We start from the raw sequence: 16,809 nt of genomic DNA on the forward strand, positions 1-16,809 counted from the left end.
AACGGGGTGCGCTGCCCTCCGAGGGGACGGGAGGATTTCCGACCGGGGTCGGAGCAGACTCGCCCAGGGATCCGCAAACTTTGTGTACAGCTAAATATGCCAGGCTTCCCGGGCCTTGGAACTACCCCGGGCTCTCCAGACCAAGTGCAAAAACTGAAGGGAAGCTGGGCACTGGCAGCCCACCGCTGTGGCCGAGATCTGAGGATGACCGTTGGAAGCCAGCCGCCGGGATGGGATGAGAATGTCAGTGGAGACTTAGCTCCAGTTAACCCACCAAAGAGGGGGGGTGGGGTGGAGCTGTGGCTCAAGTGGTAGAGCACCAGCCAGCCTGGATCAAAGAGGCTCAGGGATAGGGCTTAGGCCCTTAAATTCAATCTCTGAAGACACCGACACACACACACACACACACACACACACACACACACACACACACACACACACACACACACCCCCTACCTTAAGGGATTGGCTTACCTGTCAGTGTATCATTTGTGGAGGCTGAAATTTGAGTTTTATGTCATTTTCTCCACCTCCTGTCTTGCCCCTCTGGCTCTCCTGCCTCCTCCCACTTGAAGACTGCGTCACCCAGGCCTCCAACCCACCACCATCCTTCCTCAGCCCAAAGAGTCTCTGGGATTTCAGGTCCTGGACACCAGGTCCAGCTCTGTAATGTCCCTTCGACTACTCCTTGGGTTTTACCCAAGAATGCAAATCTCTTGCAGCAGAGAGCCTTAAAAGCAAAGCAAGTTTCAGACACTGACCATATTTTCCCAGAGACGCAATGATGAGTAGTTCTCTTCAGCTATTCTGAATATACTTCCCTAAAATTTGGAAACTAAAAAATGAATCAATCACCCTAGAATAAACAATTATTTTGCAAGTCACATGGTTTACCATCTTCACTTTGCACAGAACTGGAAGTCATCAGTAGGCAGATCATGGGAAATAATTTTTGCGGAGAGGTCACTTACGTGATTTTAGTTGTCATCAACATTACTATAACAAAACTCTGTTTCCACCGATTATTTGGGGGGGGGGGGGAGGACTGGATATGAATTCCCCATCTTCCTGCCTCAGCCTCCCAACTGCTGGGATTGCAAGCCAGGTGAAATTTTCTTAGTGTGTACAGGTAAGTCTATCAGTGTGCTGGTTAATGTTTGACAACAGATGGGAAGAAGTGGGGGTGCTAATTTGTGCCATTTGCCAGTTTCTGTGGTGTAAATACTCCCACCATGATTGATTTCAAGACACTAATGAGATGTCACTGCTGGTGAAGTTGGAAAGCAAGCAGAAGTGTTTGTACCACATAGATACAATAGGTGAATACAATCTTACCGTAGGTGATAAAGTGTGGTGAGACAATTAGGAAGTAATGCGTTTGAGTACTTGATTTCTTTGCCTTTAATTATTTATTTATGTGGTGCTGGAATCTGAACCAAGGGCATGCGTGCTAAGTAAACGCTGTACTGTTGAGTTATAACCACAACAATCTTCAATAAACTTACCATAAAATATGCACGGTGCAGGAGGTGGAGATTAGGAAATTAAACTCAAGGCCAGCATGGGGCAAAAGTTAGCATGACCCTATTTCAAAAACAAGTCAGGCATGATGGGGGTTACCTATGGTCCCAGCTACTTGGGAGGTGGAGGTAGGATAATTGCTGTCCAAGTCCAACCTGGGAAAAAAATATGAGACCTTATTTGAAAAATAAACTAAAAGCGAAACTAAAAGCAAAAGACACTAGGGACATGGTTAAAATGATGGAGTGTTTGTCTCACAAGCTTGAAGTCCTGAGTTCAGTGCTCAGAACCAGTGTGTGTGTGTGTGTGTGTGTGTGTGTGTGTGTGTGTGTGTGTGTGTGCGTGCGCATACGTATGCATGTGCACATGTTCTGAGGTTAGAACCCAGGCTCTTTTTTTTGGTCAATCATGAGGCTTGAATTCTCAAGGCTATAGTGCTCTAACACTTTGAGCCACAGCACCACTTCTGGTTTTGGTTTTCTGGTAATTATTTGGAGATAAGAGTCTCACAGACTTTCCTGCCCAGGCAGGCTTTAATTCTCAGATCTCAGCCTCCTGAATCCCTAAAATTACAGCCGTGAGCCTCTGGTACCTGGCTCAGAACCCAAGCTCATATGAATGCCAAGAAAACACTGTACCACTGAGCTACACCTTTAATCATAACCATTTTATTTTAAGTACATACAAAGCAGATAGATTTACAATACGTTGAAATTACAACCTTTGTAATCGTTTAACCATCTGTTGAAAAGTGTTAGCTATCAATTAAAGAGTGTGCCAAGGAGTCATGGTTTTAAAATAATAATGTAGAGGAAATACAACCAGCAAAGAATGAAAATGGCCAGTTTACAGTTAGTAGAATTTCTATAAAACTATCTCATCCTCCTGGAATTAGAAAATTAATTTTCCCCTCCCTGAGTTCTGAGAACCTGCCTAAAGAGATGTTGGAATATAGTTATCCATGGATTTGTGAGGTTTTATCCTTGGTTCTTAGCATTGTGGGAAGAGGACACATAACAAGCCATTATTCCTGTACAGTATTCTAGGGTAAAAGACTTCAAATTGTGTGTGTGTGTGTGTGTGTGTGAGTGTGCATGCCCACCCAAGTCCCGGGGCTTGAACTCAGGGCCTAGGCACTATCCCTGAGCTTTTGTGGTCAATTCTAGCACTCTACCACTTGAGCCACCCCTTCACCTCCGGTCTTTTTTTTGTGGTTTATTGGAGATAAGAGTTTCATAGACTTTCCTGCTTGGGCTGGCTTCGGACCTTCATCCTCAGATCACAGCTTCCTGAGTAGCTAGGATTACTACAGGTGTGAGTGCCTGGCTTCATAATCTTTAGATTTGCAAAGAAGTCCTGATTTGGGCTGGACTATGGCCTAGTGGTAAAGTGCTCACCTCACATACATGAAGCCCTGGGTTCAATTCCTCAGCACTACATGTATAGAAAAAGCCAGAAGTGGCGCTGTGGCTCAAGTGGTAGAGTGTTAGCTTTGAGCAACAAGAAGCCAGGGACAGTGCTCAGGCCCTGAGTTCAAGCCCCAGGACTGGCGAAAAGGAGGAGGAGGAGGGGGAGGGGGAGGGGGAGGGGGAGGGGGAGGGGGAGGGGGAGGGGGAGGGGGGAGGGGGAGGGGGAGGGGGAGGGGGAGGGGGAGGGGGAGGGGGAGGGGGAGGGGGGAGGGGGAGGGGGAGGGGGAGGGGGAGGGGGAGGGGGAGGGGGAGGGGGAGGGGGGGGAGGGGGGGGAGGGGGAGGGGGAGGAGGAGGAGGAGGAGGAGGAGGAGGAGGAGGAGGAGGAGGAGGAGGAGGACCTGATCCTGCCCCCTCCAAAAAAAAAGGGACTAAAATTTGAAGTTCTCTGAGAGGATTTTTTGGGGGGTGGGGGAGGGTCTCCTTTGATTCCTAGAACACAAAAGGCAGTCAAGATTTTCCGTACTCAAGCAGTTTCCTGCATGGTGCTAAAATAGTTCTTGATTGCCCTTCTCCTTCCAGGAACCAACAGTGGAAGTGAAAGTCGATTTAGATCTCTGCAAAATGAGATACTGCTTTGTGAGAGTCACTAAGAGAATGAAATAAAGTTGCTGGCAAGGGACACATATTCATCTATGTCATTTCCCCCTGCCTCTCTTTATTTGCTCTGCCTGAAGTGATTCCAAATGAGCCACACAGTTTATGTCATTCACTGGCTCCTCATCAAGCAAATGCAAGTGAGCCACAGCATTAGCAGGCAGTCCTCTCTCACAGAACTCAGGAACAGAGACGCAGCTAGGACAGGGCTGAAGGCATTCTCTTTGACCTCACATCTCCTGGTACATAGTTAGCACATGCTGGGTGTGGGCCTGGCACCCACAGTGACTCCAAGCCCCAGGGGATACCAGCGACCTTGCCCTTAAATGCCCCCTTCTCCTGAAAACCTGCAACCCATCACCTGCTTCTAAGAGACTCTCATTTCCCCTTCTGAAATTCCTAGTGTTCTGTTTTCTCTCCCTGTGGGGTAAACAATGTGAGAAAAGCCTCTTTTCTATCAAAGTAGTTTGTTTCTTTTTTGTTAATCTGGTGAGAATTGTTTTTTTGTTTTTTTTTCTGAAAAGTTCCTGCATTGGCCAGGTGGTTTGGCCCTTGTTAATTACATTTTTGTTACATCCTTTTCTTTTCTTTTCTTTTTTGCCAGTCCTGGACTCAGGGCCTGAGCATTATCCCTGACTTCTTTTTGCTCAAGGCTAGCACTCTGCCACTTGAGCCACAGCGCCACTTCTGGCCATTTTCTATATATGTGGTGCTGGGGAATTGAACCCAGGGCTTTATGTATGGGAGGCAAGCACTCTTGCCACTAGGCCATATTCCCAGCCCCTACATCCTTTTCTTGATGCACTAAAAGACATCCTGTTGGAAGCTCCTTGAACTCTAGTTATGTCTTGTTGATTAAGCCATATCCTTTTGCAGATTGTGAATCTGAGCTCAGCCAATGGGACCAGAGGGGGCGAGGCCTGTTGGGTTAGGGATAAAAAGGTAGCAGCCTGCCTGCTCCCTGTGCTTGCTTGCCAGATTTTTGATTAAAGGCACACCCTTCCGCAGCGGTAAATCTTATCCTGCCAACTCTTTTGAGTTGGTGTCCTTATTCGTACAGGACACCCCCAACGTCCTGAGCCATTTCTAACAGCATCCCCTTCTTTCTCATGTTAGATGGCAAGAGCTCAGGCTTCACAGAGCAATCTGGGCTGTAATCCACAGAACAATACTGGCTGTTTGGCTTGAGGATACTTTATCCTGTCTGTGCCTTAGTTTCCTCATTTGTACTTGGGGAATCATTATAGTTATTCACACTGTAAGAATGTTGATGTTGTGGTAATTCCCACAATATGTTTACATAAACATTAGCATGATTTTTGTCATTAAAGATATCACTGGCCCAGCGCTGGAGGCTCAGGCCTGTAATCCTAGCTACTCAGGAGGCTAAGATCTGAGGATCACAGTTGGAAGCCAGCTTGGGCAAGAAAGTCCATGACACTCTTATCTCCAATTAACCACCAGAAACCAGAAGTGGCACTGTGGCTCAAAGTGGTGAAGCATTAACCTTGAACCACAGAGCTCAGGGACAGCGCCCAGGCCCTGAATTCAAGACTCATGACCACCACCAACAAAACATGTTGCTTTGTAAGCACCCTGCATTATTCCACTGGCTCTTAACACAGTAAATAAGTAATTGCTACACGATTTTCAAAATAGATGAGGGGATGGGATCATGGGGCCCTGTATTCCAGAGAGATGCTGAACCTTTCACTCTTCCAAATTTTATGCAAATCTCTCTCCAATTCCAGCTAATGACAGCCATGACTTTCCAGCCACTGCCTTGCATAACCACAGAAACTGCAAATACTCTGGCTCAAAGGATCCGCCCAGATTCATGGAATACAACAGTACTGCCAGTGTAAGACAGGCAAACCAAAGTCCGCACCACAGTGAGTCAGGATCCACTAGAGGTATTTCTAAGAGTTCTGAAAATAACCCTTTCAATTACTCAGTGTGCTCTGCTCCAAATTTTTTCACTTTACCTGTCATCATAAGTATATTATTTCACTTGCTTATCATTAGTTTCTCCCACCAGATATAAATGTTTCATGAGGCACAGCCATTGTCTCATGCATGGATGTATATCCATAGCATAGCACTTTGCTCAAGGCCTAGCACAGGTTGCTATTTGACAAAAATGTGCTGTTTGGGAATGAGGGTGTGACTCAGTGGTAGGGTGCTTGCCTGGTGTATTCCAGGCCCTGGGTTTGATCTCCAGGACCTAAAAGAAGAAAGATAAAAAGAAAAGGGAAGGGGCTGGGGATATGGCCTAGTGGCAAGAGTGCTTGCCTCGTATACATGAGGCCCTGGGTTCGATTCCCCAGCACCACATATACAGAAAATGGCCAGAAGTGGCGCTGTGGCTCAAGTGGCAGAGTGCTAGCCTTGAGCAAAAAGAAGCCAGGGACAGTGCTCAGGCCCTGAGTCCAAGCCCCAGGACTGGCCAAAAAAAAAAGGGGGGGGGGAAATTGTTATATGTTTTACTGGATGAATGCCATTGGGATATTTTTCCTTAGAGGTTCAAATATTAGTATATTCATTCATTTGGTTACTTATCTATCCAACAAACATTTGATGAACAGTTTGTATATGAAAGGCCTTTGGATTCATCCTGGTGAACAGACATTGTTTGCTGTATGTTGCCCAGATGGCCCAGGACTCAATCCTGTTGCCTCCATTTTCCTAGTGGTAGAATTACAAACATGTACCACTATGTCCTGGCTCTTAAGCAGTAACTGAATTACTGGTCAACAGCTACCAGTTATCTAGGCTAAGAATTGACTACTAGATACCATGCTTGAGGCTGTAGCTTCATGTGCATCTTTTCCTGTCTCAGCCCAAGTCGTGAAATGGTCATGAAAAATGCCTCAGTCAGAATAGCTTAAGAAAAAGGAAAGAGTTGGAGGTATGTTTCAAAGGTAGAGCGCCAGCCTAGCAGGCACAAATCAAACACAACCAAAAGTAGAAAACGAAGGAGTGAAGAAATGGTGGAAGGGAGGGAGGGAGGGAGGCAGGGAGGGAGGGAGGGAGGCAGGGAGGGAGGGAAGGGAGAGAGAAGCCAGGTACAGTACTGCATGCCTGTAATCCCAGCATTGGACGGGCAGAAGGATAAAGAATTTGAGGCTTGCCTAGGCTACACAGTGAGACTTTGGCTCAACTTTTTTAAAAAGGAAAGGAAAGGAGAACTTAGAAGCTATTAGGATCTAGAGACAAAAAATAAAAACAGAATTGAGAGATTACATAGGTTAGCAGGATTATCAAGTGTGTGTATGTGTGTGTTTGAGATAAGTCTCACTTGTCACACAGGTTGGTCTTGAACTCACAATCATCCTGTCTGAGCCTCCCAAATTCTGAGACTATAGGCATGCAACACTATTATTTCCAGACCGTTAAGGCCACATGGTCTTTATTGTTATTGTCTAGTCTTTATCCCAGATGTATGCTTCTCACGAGAGCCCTAATCACTTCCAGCACTCTGGAGTCAGAGGCTGGAGGAGAGCAAGTTTGAGGCCAACCTGGGATATCCAGTGAGATTGTGTCTCAAAAAAAAAAAAAAAAAAACCACACAAAACAAAATAACAAATCCTGCTGCTAGTTTATGCCTGTAACCCTAGCTATTCAGCAGGCTGAGATCTGCAAGACTTACGTTCTAAACCAGTTCAAACAGGAAAGCCTGAGAGGCCTTATCTCTAGCAAAAAACAAAAAAAACACAAAAAACAAAAACAGAGCTAGAGGCATGGCTCAAGTTGTAGAATGCCAGCCTAGAAAGCTCATGGCCCTGAATTCAAACCCCAGCGCTCAGGCGTACGCATGCGCGCAACACACTCCTTAAAATCTTGATTCCTTGGTTCCCAGTCCTGGGCTTTCTCCACAACACATGACTGGCTCTGAGGCCTGGTAGAGACATCATCTGGGCACTTACTTGGGGTGGGCGCTGTGCCATGTGATTCACATGTCACGCAGCTCCGGAGCACAGTGAAAACGAGGGGATGCTGGGAACCAGTCATTCTGTGGAGCTTTCCTTTTCCTCCTGGCTTTCCCTGCCCCTCATCAAGGAGGAGGTATGAGCCTGTGTCCCAGATACCACAGGAACTAGAACCTGCTGTTTATAAACAGCAAGAGTTGCTGTTGATACAGCAGAAAGGTAACAAGTAGTAAGGTCACAACGGAGACTGGAGTGTAGTTCAAAGGGAGAGTGCTTGCAATCGGCCTCTGGGTTCAAACTCCAATGTGGGAAAAACAACAACAGAAAAGGACTGAAGACTGACTCTGCCATGTGACCATGTGTGTGCATCTGTAGTTACTCACCTCCCATGCCTTAGGCTTCCGTTCTCTTCTCCAGTCAACACAACCAGGATTTGATGACAGCCTGGTGTTAGAATACTGAGCTCATTCTTGCCCTGGTTCTCTCTGCACACCTTTCAGGACTCCATTGAAATGCTCCTTCCTCCGAGACATCTTTTCCTGAGACCACATTGCACTTCCATCTGAATTCTTTTATATTGTTTAGATCATTTCCTTCTCTTATTCTTTTTGTGTGTACCAGTCCTGGGGCTTGAACTCAGGGCCTGAGCACTGCCCCTGAGCTTCTTTTTGCTCAAGGCTAGCACTGTACCACTTGAGTCACAGCGCTACTTCCAACCTTTTCTGAGTAGTTCATTGGAGATGAGAGTCTCACGACTTTTCTGCCTCAGCTGGCTTCAAGTCACTAGCCTCAGATCTCAACCTCCTGAGTACCTAGGATTACTGGTATGAGCTACCACTAGTTTAGACCATTTCGGTTACATCATTCTATGTGACCCACAGCCTAGCAATATCAGTCACAAAGAAAGCACTCAGTAAATATTTGTTGCAGCTGGTGAATGAATGAGTCAATCAACCAATCTGCTTTCTCCCTCTTTCTCCCCCACCCTCCTTCCTCTGCTCATTTCCCGGGGGGCACTGTACATTGACAGCAAATTGTTTGCTAGACATTGTTGGGTATGGGCTGGTGGCCTCAGCCTCTACTCTTCCCATTGTCCACGACATTCTTGCCCCACTGGGCTCCTTGTGATGCCATGACTCTGCCCATCTCATTCCTGCCTCAGGCTTTTGCTCTGATCTTCCTTCTACCTGGAATGTGGCAGGTAACCATTGGCTTCATCCTTCACTTCAATCGGGTTTCTGCTCAAACTCTACTTATTCAGACCAGTCATGGTTGGATGCCATTTCTAAAGTAACTTCTTGCCAGGGACCTGAGGCTCGTGCTTGTCATCCTAGCTACTCAGAGGGCTGAGGTCTGAGGATCACAATTGGAATCCAGTCCAGGCCAGATAAATCTAGGTGACTCTTATTTCCAATTCATCAACAAAAAGCCAAAAGGGGAGATGTGGTTCAAGTGACAGTGCATCAGCCTTGAGCACAAAAAGCTAAGCAAGAGAGTGAGACACTGAATTCAAGCCTCACTACTACCAGGACACACACACACATACACAGAGAGAGAGAGAGAGAGAGAGAGAGAGAGAGAGAGAGAGAGAAAGAACTGTGTATAAACCGTACTTCCCAGTGCATTTTATCTGGAAGGGAAGAGGTAATGTGTGGAGTCTGCCTTGGGTTGGAATTCACCTCTACCACTAGCAATGTGGCTTTGGGTAAACAGTGTCCCTTCTCTGAGTCCCAGCTTCCTAATCGCTTCAGTATGTCTATTAAAAGTGTCTACAACTCACAGGCTTGTTTTAGAAACAAGTAGTTGCTCAGCAAATGCTCCTCCTCAAACAGCCCCAAAGTAGTCCCGGTAACAGAAGGTTCCCAGTCTGAAGGAGAAAGCAGGCAGCCAATGAGCTCAAATGCTGGCTCTCTCCCTCCTGCCCTCTCTCTCCCTCCTCTCTCTAATTTCCATTCTAAGAGTGGAACTTACTGGCCAGAGTCCAGGATTGTCACCCATCTGGAGGACAGGCGGCCAAATGCCAGCCTCCCACATGGAGTTTCCAAAAAGTCTGAGCACAGAGAGTTGCATAACCTGTTCCTGAGACATGGCTTTGAAGGGGGGGGGGGGGGGCGGGCGGGGAGACTTTCATAATCTATTCTCCGAAAGGAAACATGTCAGCAAAGCAATGAAGCAACCAAAGCGGGGAGGGGAAGAGAGAGGGAGGGAGAGAGGGAAGGAGGGAGGGAGGGAGGAAGGAAGGGAGCTACTGAATCTTGGGAGTAGGAGTGAGATGAGGAAGAAAAGAAACAAGATTACTGATCTCCTTCTCTCTTCCAGCCACCAGGCTGTGTCTGTCTGACACCCAGTAAGATACTTGACAGAAAACTCAAGTATCTCTAACTCCCACATTCCAAGGGAAGGAATGATAACAGTAATTAATTAATATTGCTAACATTTACGTAGCACAGAGGATTTTTCAGGCAGTGAGCTAAGCACACATTTGGGTGCTACTTGGATGCCCATTTTTATAGAACACTAACAAGACTGAGCGAGACGAAATAACATCCTCGGGAATGTAGTAGCACCAGGATTTGAATCTAAACAGGGCTCTAAAGTTCATGGACCCCTATGAGAACACTTCCCATAGGACTTCTGGGAATGGATCAGGAAAGTGACCCCAGTAGGAGTTGTCCTTACATGCTCACAACCGTGCCCCAGTGTGGGAATGACGTGAATGACTAAGTGACCAGAGGCATTTACCTTCCTGTCCACCCAAAGGACATTTTGTCCCAACTTGGGGCATTCCGTCACTCAGCCTGACCTGAAGTTGAAATTTCATTCATAAGTTTGTAACCACAGACTTGGCACTGTGGGAAGGGCCCTTTGAGACCAGCTATTCTAGTCTAGCCCTCATATTACAGATGGAAAAAAGAACCCCAAGGAGAGCTGGGGACATGTCAAGGTCACAGTGAATACCTAATTTCTGTTAGATGGAGAAGATGGCTTAGGTGATCGTGTTCTGTGGTTACCAAATGTGTGGTGGGGTTTGTTTTGTAGTACTGGGAATTGAACTCAGGGCCTGGCTCTGGAATGCTGGGTAAGCACCTTTGAGGAATACTCCCTCCCTCAGATCCACTCTGTCCCTCCTCTTTTTTTTTTAAATGTCTTTTGAGATAGCGTCTATGAAGCTCAGGTTAGACTGGAATTCATGAGCTTCCTGCCTCAGACTCCAGAGTGCTGGGATTATAGGTGTGTCCCTCCACATCTAACCTGAATATATGGGTTATTGGCTGGGGATGTAGCTTGGTAAGGGAATGCTTGCCTAGCATATAAGTAGCTCTGGGTTTGATCCTCAGTAGTGTGTGTGTGTGTGTGTGTGTGTGTGTGTGTGTGTGTAGATTTCCACACTGTTTTTGAAGATTTAGACAGTTTTGCAATAAGAAATCTGGACGTGCAATATGTTCCTTAGGTGATTCAGATGGCACAGGGCCATGGATTGCATTTGGAAGTTGGCATCCAATGCCACTCCTCCTTCATTTTGTAGTTTGAGGTGTGAAAACCCAACAAGGGACTTGCCCAAAGTCACACAGCAATTCAGTGGCCCTCTTGCTCAGGCTTTGTGCTCTCAACTAGGCTACAAATAGGCCAAGGGAGCTGCCCTAGTTTGCCCCAGCTTTTGATTTCCTGGTTGGATTCAGATTAAGACACAGGATGGTGCCCATTTCCAGGGCTTGACAAAGTGGGAACCCAACAGGTGAACTTCCAAAGGGAAAAGGAAATGGAAAGATGCCAACTGGCCCAGTAGGGTTTTCCCGGAGGCAGGTTCTTAGGATGACATCATACATAAACAATGTGTACAACTTTAACTTGTGAAAGCTCCAGGCTACCTATGTTTTCCATTTGGAGAGAATGGGTGAGGAGAGACTCCTTGCCCTGGAGGTGTGTGTGTGTGGGGGGGGGGTATAGGGGGATGAGATGGGTAGAGTGGACCCAGCCATGACCTGAGGGGGGCAGTCTCCAGTACTGGAAGGAAGATAGACTTGCTTGTGGTAATTAAGCCAAACCTCTCTTCTCACATCTCCCTGATCTCTTACCTCTGGCCATCGGAGTGGAAAGATTTCACTGATCATTTTCTACTTACCACAACTCTACCACCTAACTATTTCACTGTCTCCTATCTTCCTTTTCTTTCTTTTCTCTTTTCTTCTGAAATGGAATTTGGTGCTTGGAGTCAGATATCTGGATTTGAGTCTCACACCACCTTCCTCATCTGTAAAAGGGTGGTGGTGGTAATCATCTACCTTCTTGAATTGCAAGGATTAAACTGGGTCATGTTGGCACTTGACAAACAGAAAATGTTTTCTCACAAACATTGGGTCATATAACCCGTCGATGGGTTGGAGGAATTCCAGGATGTGTGTTTGTGTGTGTGCACGTGTGTACACACACGTGTGTGTTGAACTGAACTGAGGTCCCTAAAAGAATGGCTGAGTTGGAAAACACCTGGGAAATCTTTGGATCTTAATAATTTCCAAGCTAGAGTCCAAGTGATTGTTTAGAGTGTTTCCAAAGATAAGAGAAAATAAGTGATACTCACTAGATACTATGTTGGAAATGAACTTTACAACTTGGGGAAGAGGGGAGGCGGGGTGGGAGAACATGAGGGAGGGGGAAACACTGTTCAAAAAGAAATACACTCATTACCTTACTTATGTAACTGTAACCCCTCTCGACATCACCTTTACAATAAAATTTAAATTTAAAAAAGAGAAATTACTTATTCTTGATTAAAATATCAAGTTTATTTTTGTCTGGAATAGTATCAATCAAGATGATAACATAGTTATCATATGCTGTTCAGAAACTGAGATTGGCAGTTACATTGGGGCTTTGATACATTTTTAATGGGAAAATAAGTGGTTGAGTGTAATTCAACGCTGGAAAATGTTAATCTTGTCTAGTTCCTCATTGCATAAACAGCGAAGCTGAGGTTTAAAGATGGAAGTGGCTTTCTGGTGCCCCAGCTAGTGATAGGACTGGCTCTAAGCCCAAGTTCCTTTTCCTAGAACCAGCTACTACCCTTCTTTCCACTCCCAGGAAGTTTAAAGTGGAATTGATGAAGAGAGTTGGTCTTCTGGGACAGGAATTAAGTGAGTCATCAGTTTGCTGTTACCCTTTCCCTGTTCTTGACTCATGCAGGCAAATATTTACTGACTGTCCACTATTCAGACTCAGGGGTGGCAGAGATAATATAATCACAACAGGCAAGGTCAGGATTTGACCCTGGGCAATGACTTCAGAACTTGTACTTTCTTTCCATTGGATAACCACATTGTAAAACACCCACTACTGTGCCACGGAATGTCAGGGCCTGTATTGTCTCATATGTTCTAACCTTCCTAGCAACGAGTGAGTACTAAAACAACACAGTAGTGTTTGGAAACAACTGAAATCTAATTCTGGTTTTGCCACTAAACTCCACGTCCTGAAGACAATACTGCTGCTTTTTTTTCCTTTTTCTTTTTTTATTGCCAGTCCTGGGGCTTGAACTCAGGGCCTAGGCGCTGCCCTTGAGCTTCTTTTGCTTTAGACTAGTGCACTGGGACACATCGCTCCTTTTCTCTGGTCTTCCATCACTTGTTTAATGAGAACAGTGGTAACAAAATGTAGAAGAGCTTGCAAGGTCAAGTCATTCCTAAACCTAATGCTGGAGAGGGGAAAAGAACAACACTGGAAATACAAGCTGAAAATAAACCATTTCTTACCCTGACCCCTCCTCCTCCTCTCCCTCGGTTGCCCTCTTTGTTCCCCCAGGATTCCCCTCTAGAGGGCGCGCAAGCTCTACAGCTTTCGTGGCTCACCTTAATTCGCCTTCGCTCCTCGTCTGCGCATGTGCACAGCTCCTTTTCCCGGCAGGCCCTTACTCTGGAGTGTAGCCCACCCCCGTGCAATCTTAACCCCGCCCCTCCGTTGCGTAGTCGACAGCGGAGTTGCGCCCACTGCATTTGCGCAGTCTTAGTCCCGCCCCTCCACTTCCGATCCGGAAGCGCCCTTTGCCGCGCGCAGCCTCAGTGGCTCCTCGGGGCGGGGCGGGGCGGGGGTAGAGGGGGGAGCCGGAGCTTGGCCTCGCTAGACCCGCCGGGGCCTCTCCACCGTGGTCCCGTCCATCTGCGCTATTTCGGGAGCCCGCGGGTGAGGCCGAGCCACGTTCGGACGCTCCAGTCCTCGCGCGCCGCGCTGGGTGAGTGAAACCCCTCGGGAAGCTCGTGTGCGGGCCGGGGTGGGGCCGAGTGGGCCGGAGGGGCCGGGCTCCCCCCTCTCTCCGGGAATGGGTCGGCCCGCCCCGCCCTCGCCGCCTGGCGGCCGGGCCTCGCCTCTGGGTCCCAGGCGCCCCTCCCCGGCGGAGCGGCGTTGCCACGGCGACGGCGGGCGGGCTGAGGCTCGGCGCGTGTCCCCGCAGGTGGCGGGGTGCCCGGGGGCGCCCATGGCGAGGGGGCGCTGACCGAGGCGCGCGCGGCGGCCGGGCCCCGGGGCCGGCATGGCGGGCCAGTTCCGTAGCTACGTGTGGGACCCGCTGCTGATCCTGGCGCAGATGGTGCTCATGCAGACCGTCTACTACGGCTCGCTGGGCCTGTGGCTGGCGCTCGTGGACGCGCTGGTGCGAAGCAGCCCCTCGCTGGATCAGATGTTCGACGCGGAGGTAGGGGGGTGGTCCCCGGTCTGGCGCGGGTGGGGGTCTTCTTGGCCAGCACGGGGGAGTTGTGTCAGCTTTTGTCGTCTGACACTTCGGGACTCCGCCTCTTGCTCCGTGGCTCCGGGAGAGGGAGTTCCCGGTTACTAAGTCTCAGCTGACATTCTTCACGTGGAATGACTTAGTGTGAAGAGATGGGAGGGTGGGGTGCAAAGGGCCCAGGGGCCCCTGTCCCAGGCAAGCCTGAACCAGCCCCGTTCGTTCTGAGATCTGGGAAACCAACACCACTTCCTGAGCCCAAGTTTACACGGGGCAACAATGGGAGCCTCCTGGACTTTGGGATCACACAGGCGTCTCTTAAATCCTACTTTACTTGCTATGAGATTTGTGGCAGATGTTACGTGAGCAAAATGACGGGAATGGCATTTGAGAGATGGTGAACTACACTACAAAGAATTTACGGTTACAGTTCAATCCAGCCCCAAACATATTAGCTGTGCAAACGTGAGCAGATAGCTCCAACTTTCCTAGAAAATGTGTATGTCGCCCTTAGTAAAATGTTAAGAGGCCCAGAGGGGCCTGGGAATCAGCGGTTTCCAGAGTGTAATGGGACCAAGAGGCAACTGGTATAGGCTAATGAATATATAGTTTTTCCAGGTATGGGACTTATGACAGAGTCCTCACACCTGCTGCTTATTCTTTGCCTAGTACTTGAGCAAGTTATTATTACCCTCCAAAGGGTGGTAGTAACAGTAGTAGTGGTGATGAAACACTTTTCAAGGATTTTTGTAAGGATAATAAGAGATTAAGGGTGTCAGAGCCTTTGTAAAGCTTAACATGGGGGGCAGATGTTTGGTATTCAGCAGTATTATGTCAGGGCTAGTGGAGATTTCATCAGCACTGTGGGCAAGGGTAGTAGCTTTTTAGGAGCCTTGGTCCTCTGAGGAAGGGTATGTAGAAATCCTAGGGTTCCTTGAATGGTCTGAGTTCTAGGCCATAGGTCAGCAAACTTGTGAAAGGGTAAGGGAGTAAATATTTTAGGTCACAGCTGCTCATTTCTGCCATTGCAAAATCAGTCATAGCTGGGAGCAGTGGTTCATGCTTGTGATTTTAGCCACTCAGAAACATGGGAGCTGCAGGCTGACAGTTCAAAGCCATCCCAGGCAGCCCCCGAGATTCCCTCTCCAAAATTAGCATGGCTAGAGGCATGTCTCAAATGGTAGAATGCCAACCGAGCTGGCAAACGAATAGTGGAAGGCTCTGAATTCAGAACTGGCCAAAAATAAGCAAGGCAGCATAGACAATATGTAAAGAAATAGTTGTGGGGTAGTGTTTCAGTAAAATTTTATTTACAAAAGCAGGTGCTTGGCCTGTGAAACTTTCATTTGCTGAACTCTTCTCCCTTTGATACCTTACTGTTTGTTTATGTATACTTGCTGTTTGTTTTATTTGATGTATCACCCTGAGTAACTCAACTTCTCTGAGCTTTTATGTCCTTCATCGTGAAATAAGAATAATGATGCTTTCTCACATACTGTGAGGACCAAATGAGATATAAGAGATGTGTGTGAAAGGCCCTTACAGGAAATAGAATACCATACAGACAAAAACATCCCCTTTTCCCTGGGGCTCTAGGGTTCACTTCTCAGCATATTTCTATTTCTGGTTCTCTCCTCAGATCCTGGGCTTTTCTACACCTCCAGGCCGGCTCTCCATGATGTCCTTCATCCTCAACGCCCTCACCTGGTGAGTATCACCAGTTTTGCTATCCGGCTTTTGGGTCTGAGGACTGGGACTAATTTCCTAAATTTGGACATGAGACATGCTGGCACTTGTGCCTGGGGAGTGATAAAGTGGGTGGTGGCAGAGACCAGTTCTGGGAGCAGCTCTGCCATGGGGCTTCTTCCCTTGCTGTTTTGACTTAGGTGCAAAGCTCTTCTGTCACTGTGCGTGTTGTCTGCCTGTCAGTTTCTGTCTCTCATCACTTCTCTGATGCAGTGTCAGGTGAAGAAAGAATCAGGCTGGAGTTAGGAGAACTGGCTTCTATTACTGGTCCCTGTGAACTTGACCAGTTGGTTTTTCTCCTCATTTAGCTTCAGACTTCTTATCTGTCCTCAAGGGGCTGGACTAAGTAAGGTTACTCATGAACATTGTTCCTTAAGAACAGCTTAGCATTGTACTTGAGATCTGAGGCTAGAAGGCAGACTCACTTCGCTTTGAATCTTAGCTGTACCACTAGTCTAATAATGACTTTGGATTAGTTCATCTAGTTTCTAAGCCCCAGCTTCCGTATCAAGAAAACGGGGCTAACCATATTACTTATCCCATAGCTGTAAAGATTAAAGTAGTGAATCCACAGGAAGTACTTAGAACAGAAAAACACTTGAAAATTGGTGGGCTTTGAAGTGTACTCTGTTTGGCTTGTAAGTATGTTCGCCTACACATGTTGTTTAAAACATTCTTACTTGAAAGTATGTTTCGGAAAAGTTGAGATTTGTGGCTTTTCTCCTGGATAATAGGAATATTGTGTGATTCCAGGCTACCCTGGTATGGTAAGGATTTGCCTAGATGCAAGTGTGTGTTGTCCCTTAGTGTGCTTTCAGGTACCCCGCCAGTCCCCAG

At 47.3% G+C, this 16,809-nt stretch overlaps 1 protein-coding gene across 2 annotated transcripts in view; it reads left to right on the forward strand.

Moving 5' to 3' along the window:
- The first annotated feature begins 13,616 nt into the window (after positions 1–13,616).
- Positions 13,617–16,809, forward strand: part of Sys1 (SYS1 golgi trafficking protein) — a 29,503-nt gene continuing 26,310 nt past the window's right edge. For both annotated transcript variants that reach the window (XM_048349502.1, XM_048349501.1), the window contains exons 1-3: positions 13,617–13,737; positions 13,957–14,196; positions 15,866–15,933. In XM_048349502.1, the coding sequence (XP_048205459.1) occupies positions 14,035–14,196; positions 15,866–15,933 (230 nt within the window). In that variant the 5' untranslated portion in view covers positions 13,617–13,737; positions 13,957–14,034. The remainder of the gene's footprint in view (positions 13,738–13,956; positions 14,197–15,865; positions 15,934–16,809) is intronic.

Source organism: Perognathus longimembris, chromosome 6, assembly GCF_023159225.1.
Source record: "Perognathus longimembris pacificus isolate PPM17 chromosome 6, ASM2315922v1, whole genome shotgun sequence".
NCBI classification, from domain to species: domain Eukaryota; kingdom Metazoa; phylum Chordata; class Mammalia; order Rodentia; family Heteromyidae; genus Perognathus; species Perognathus longimembris.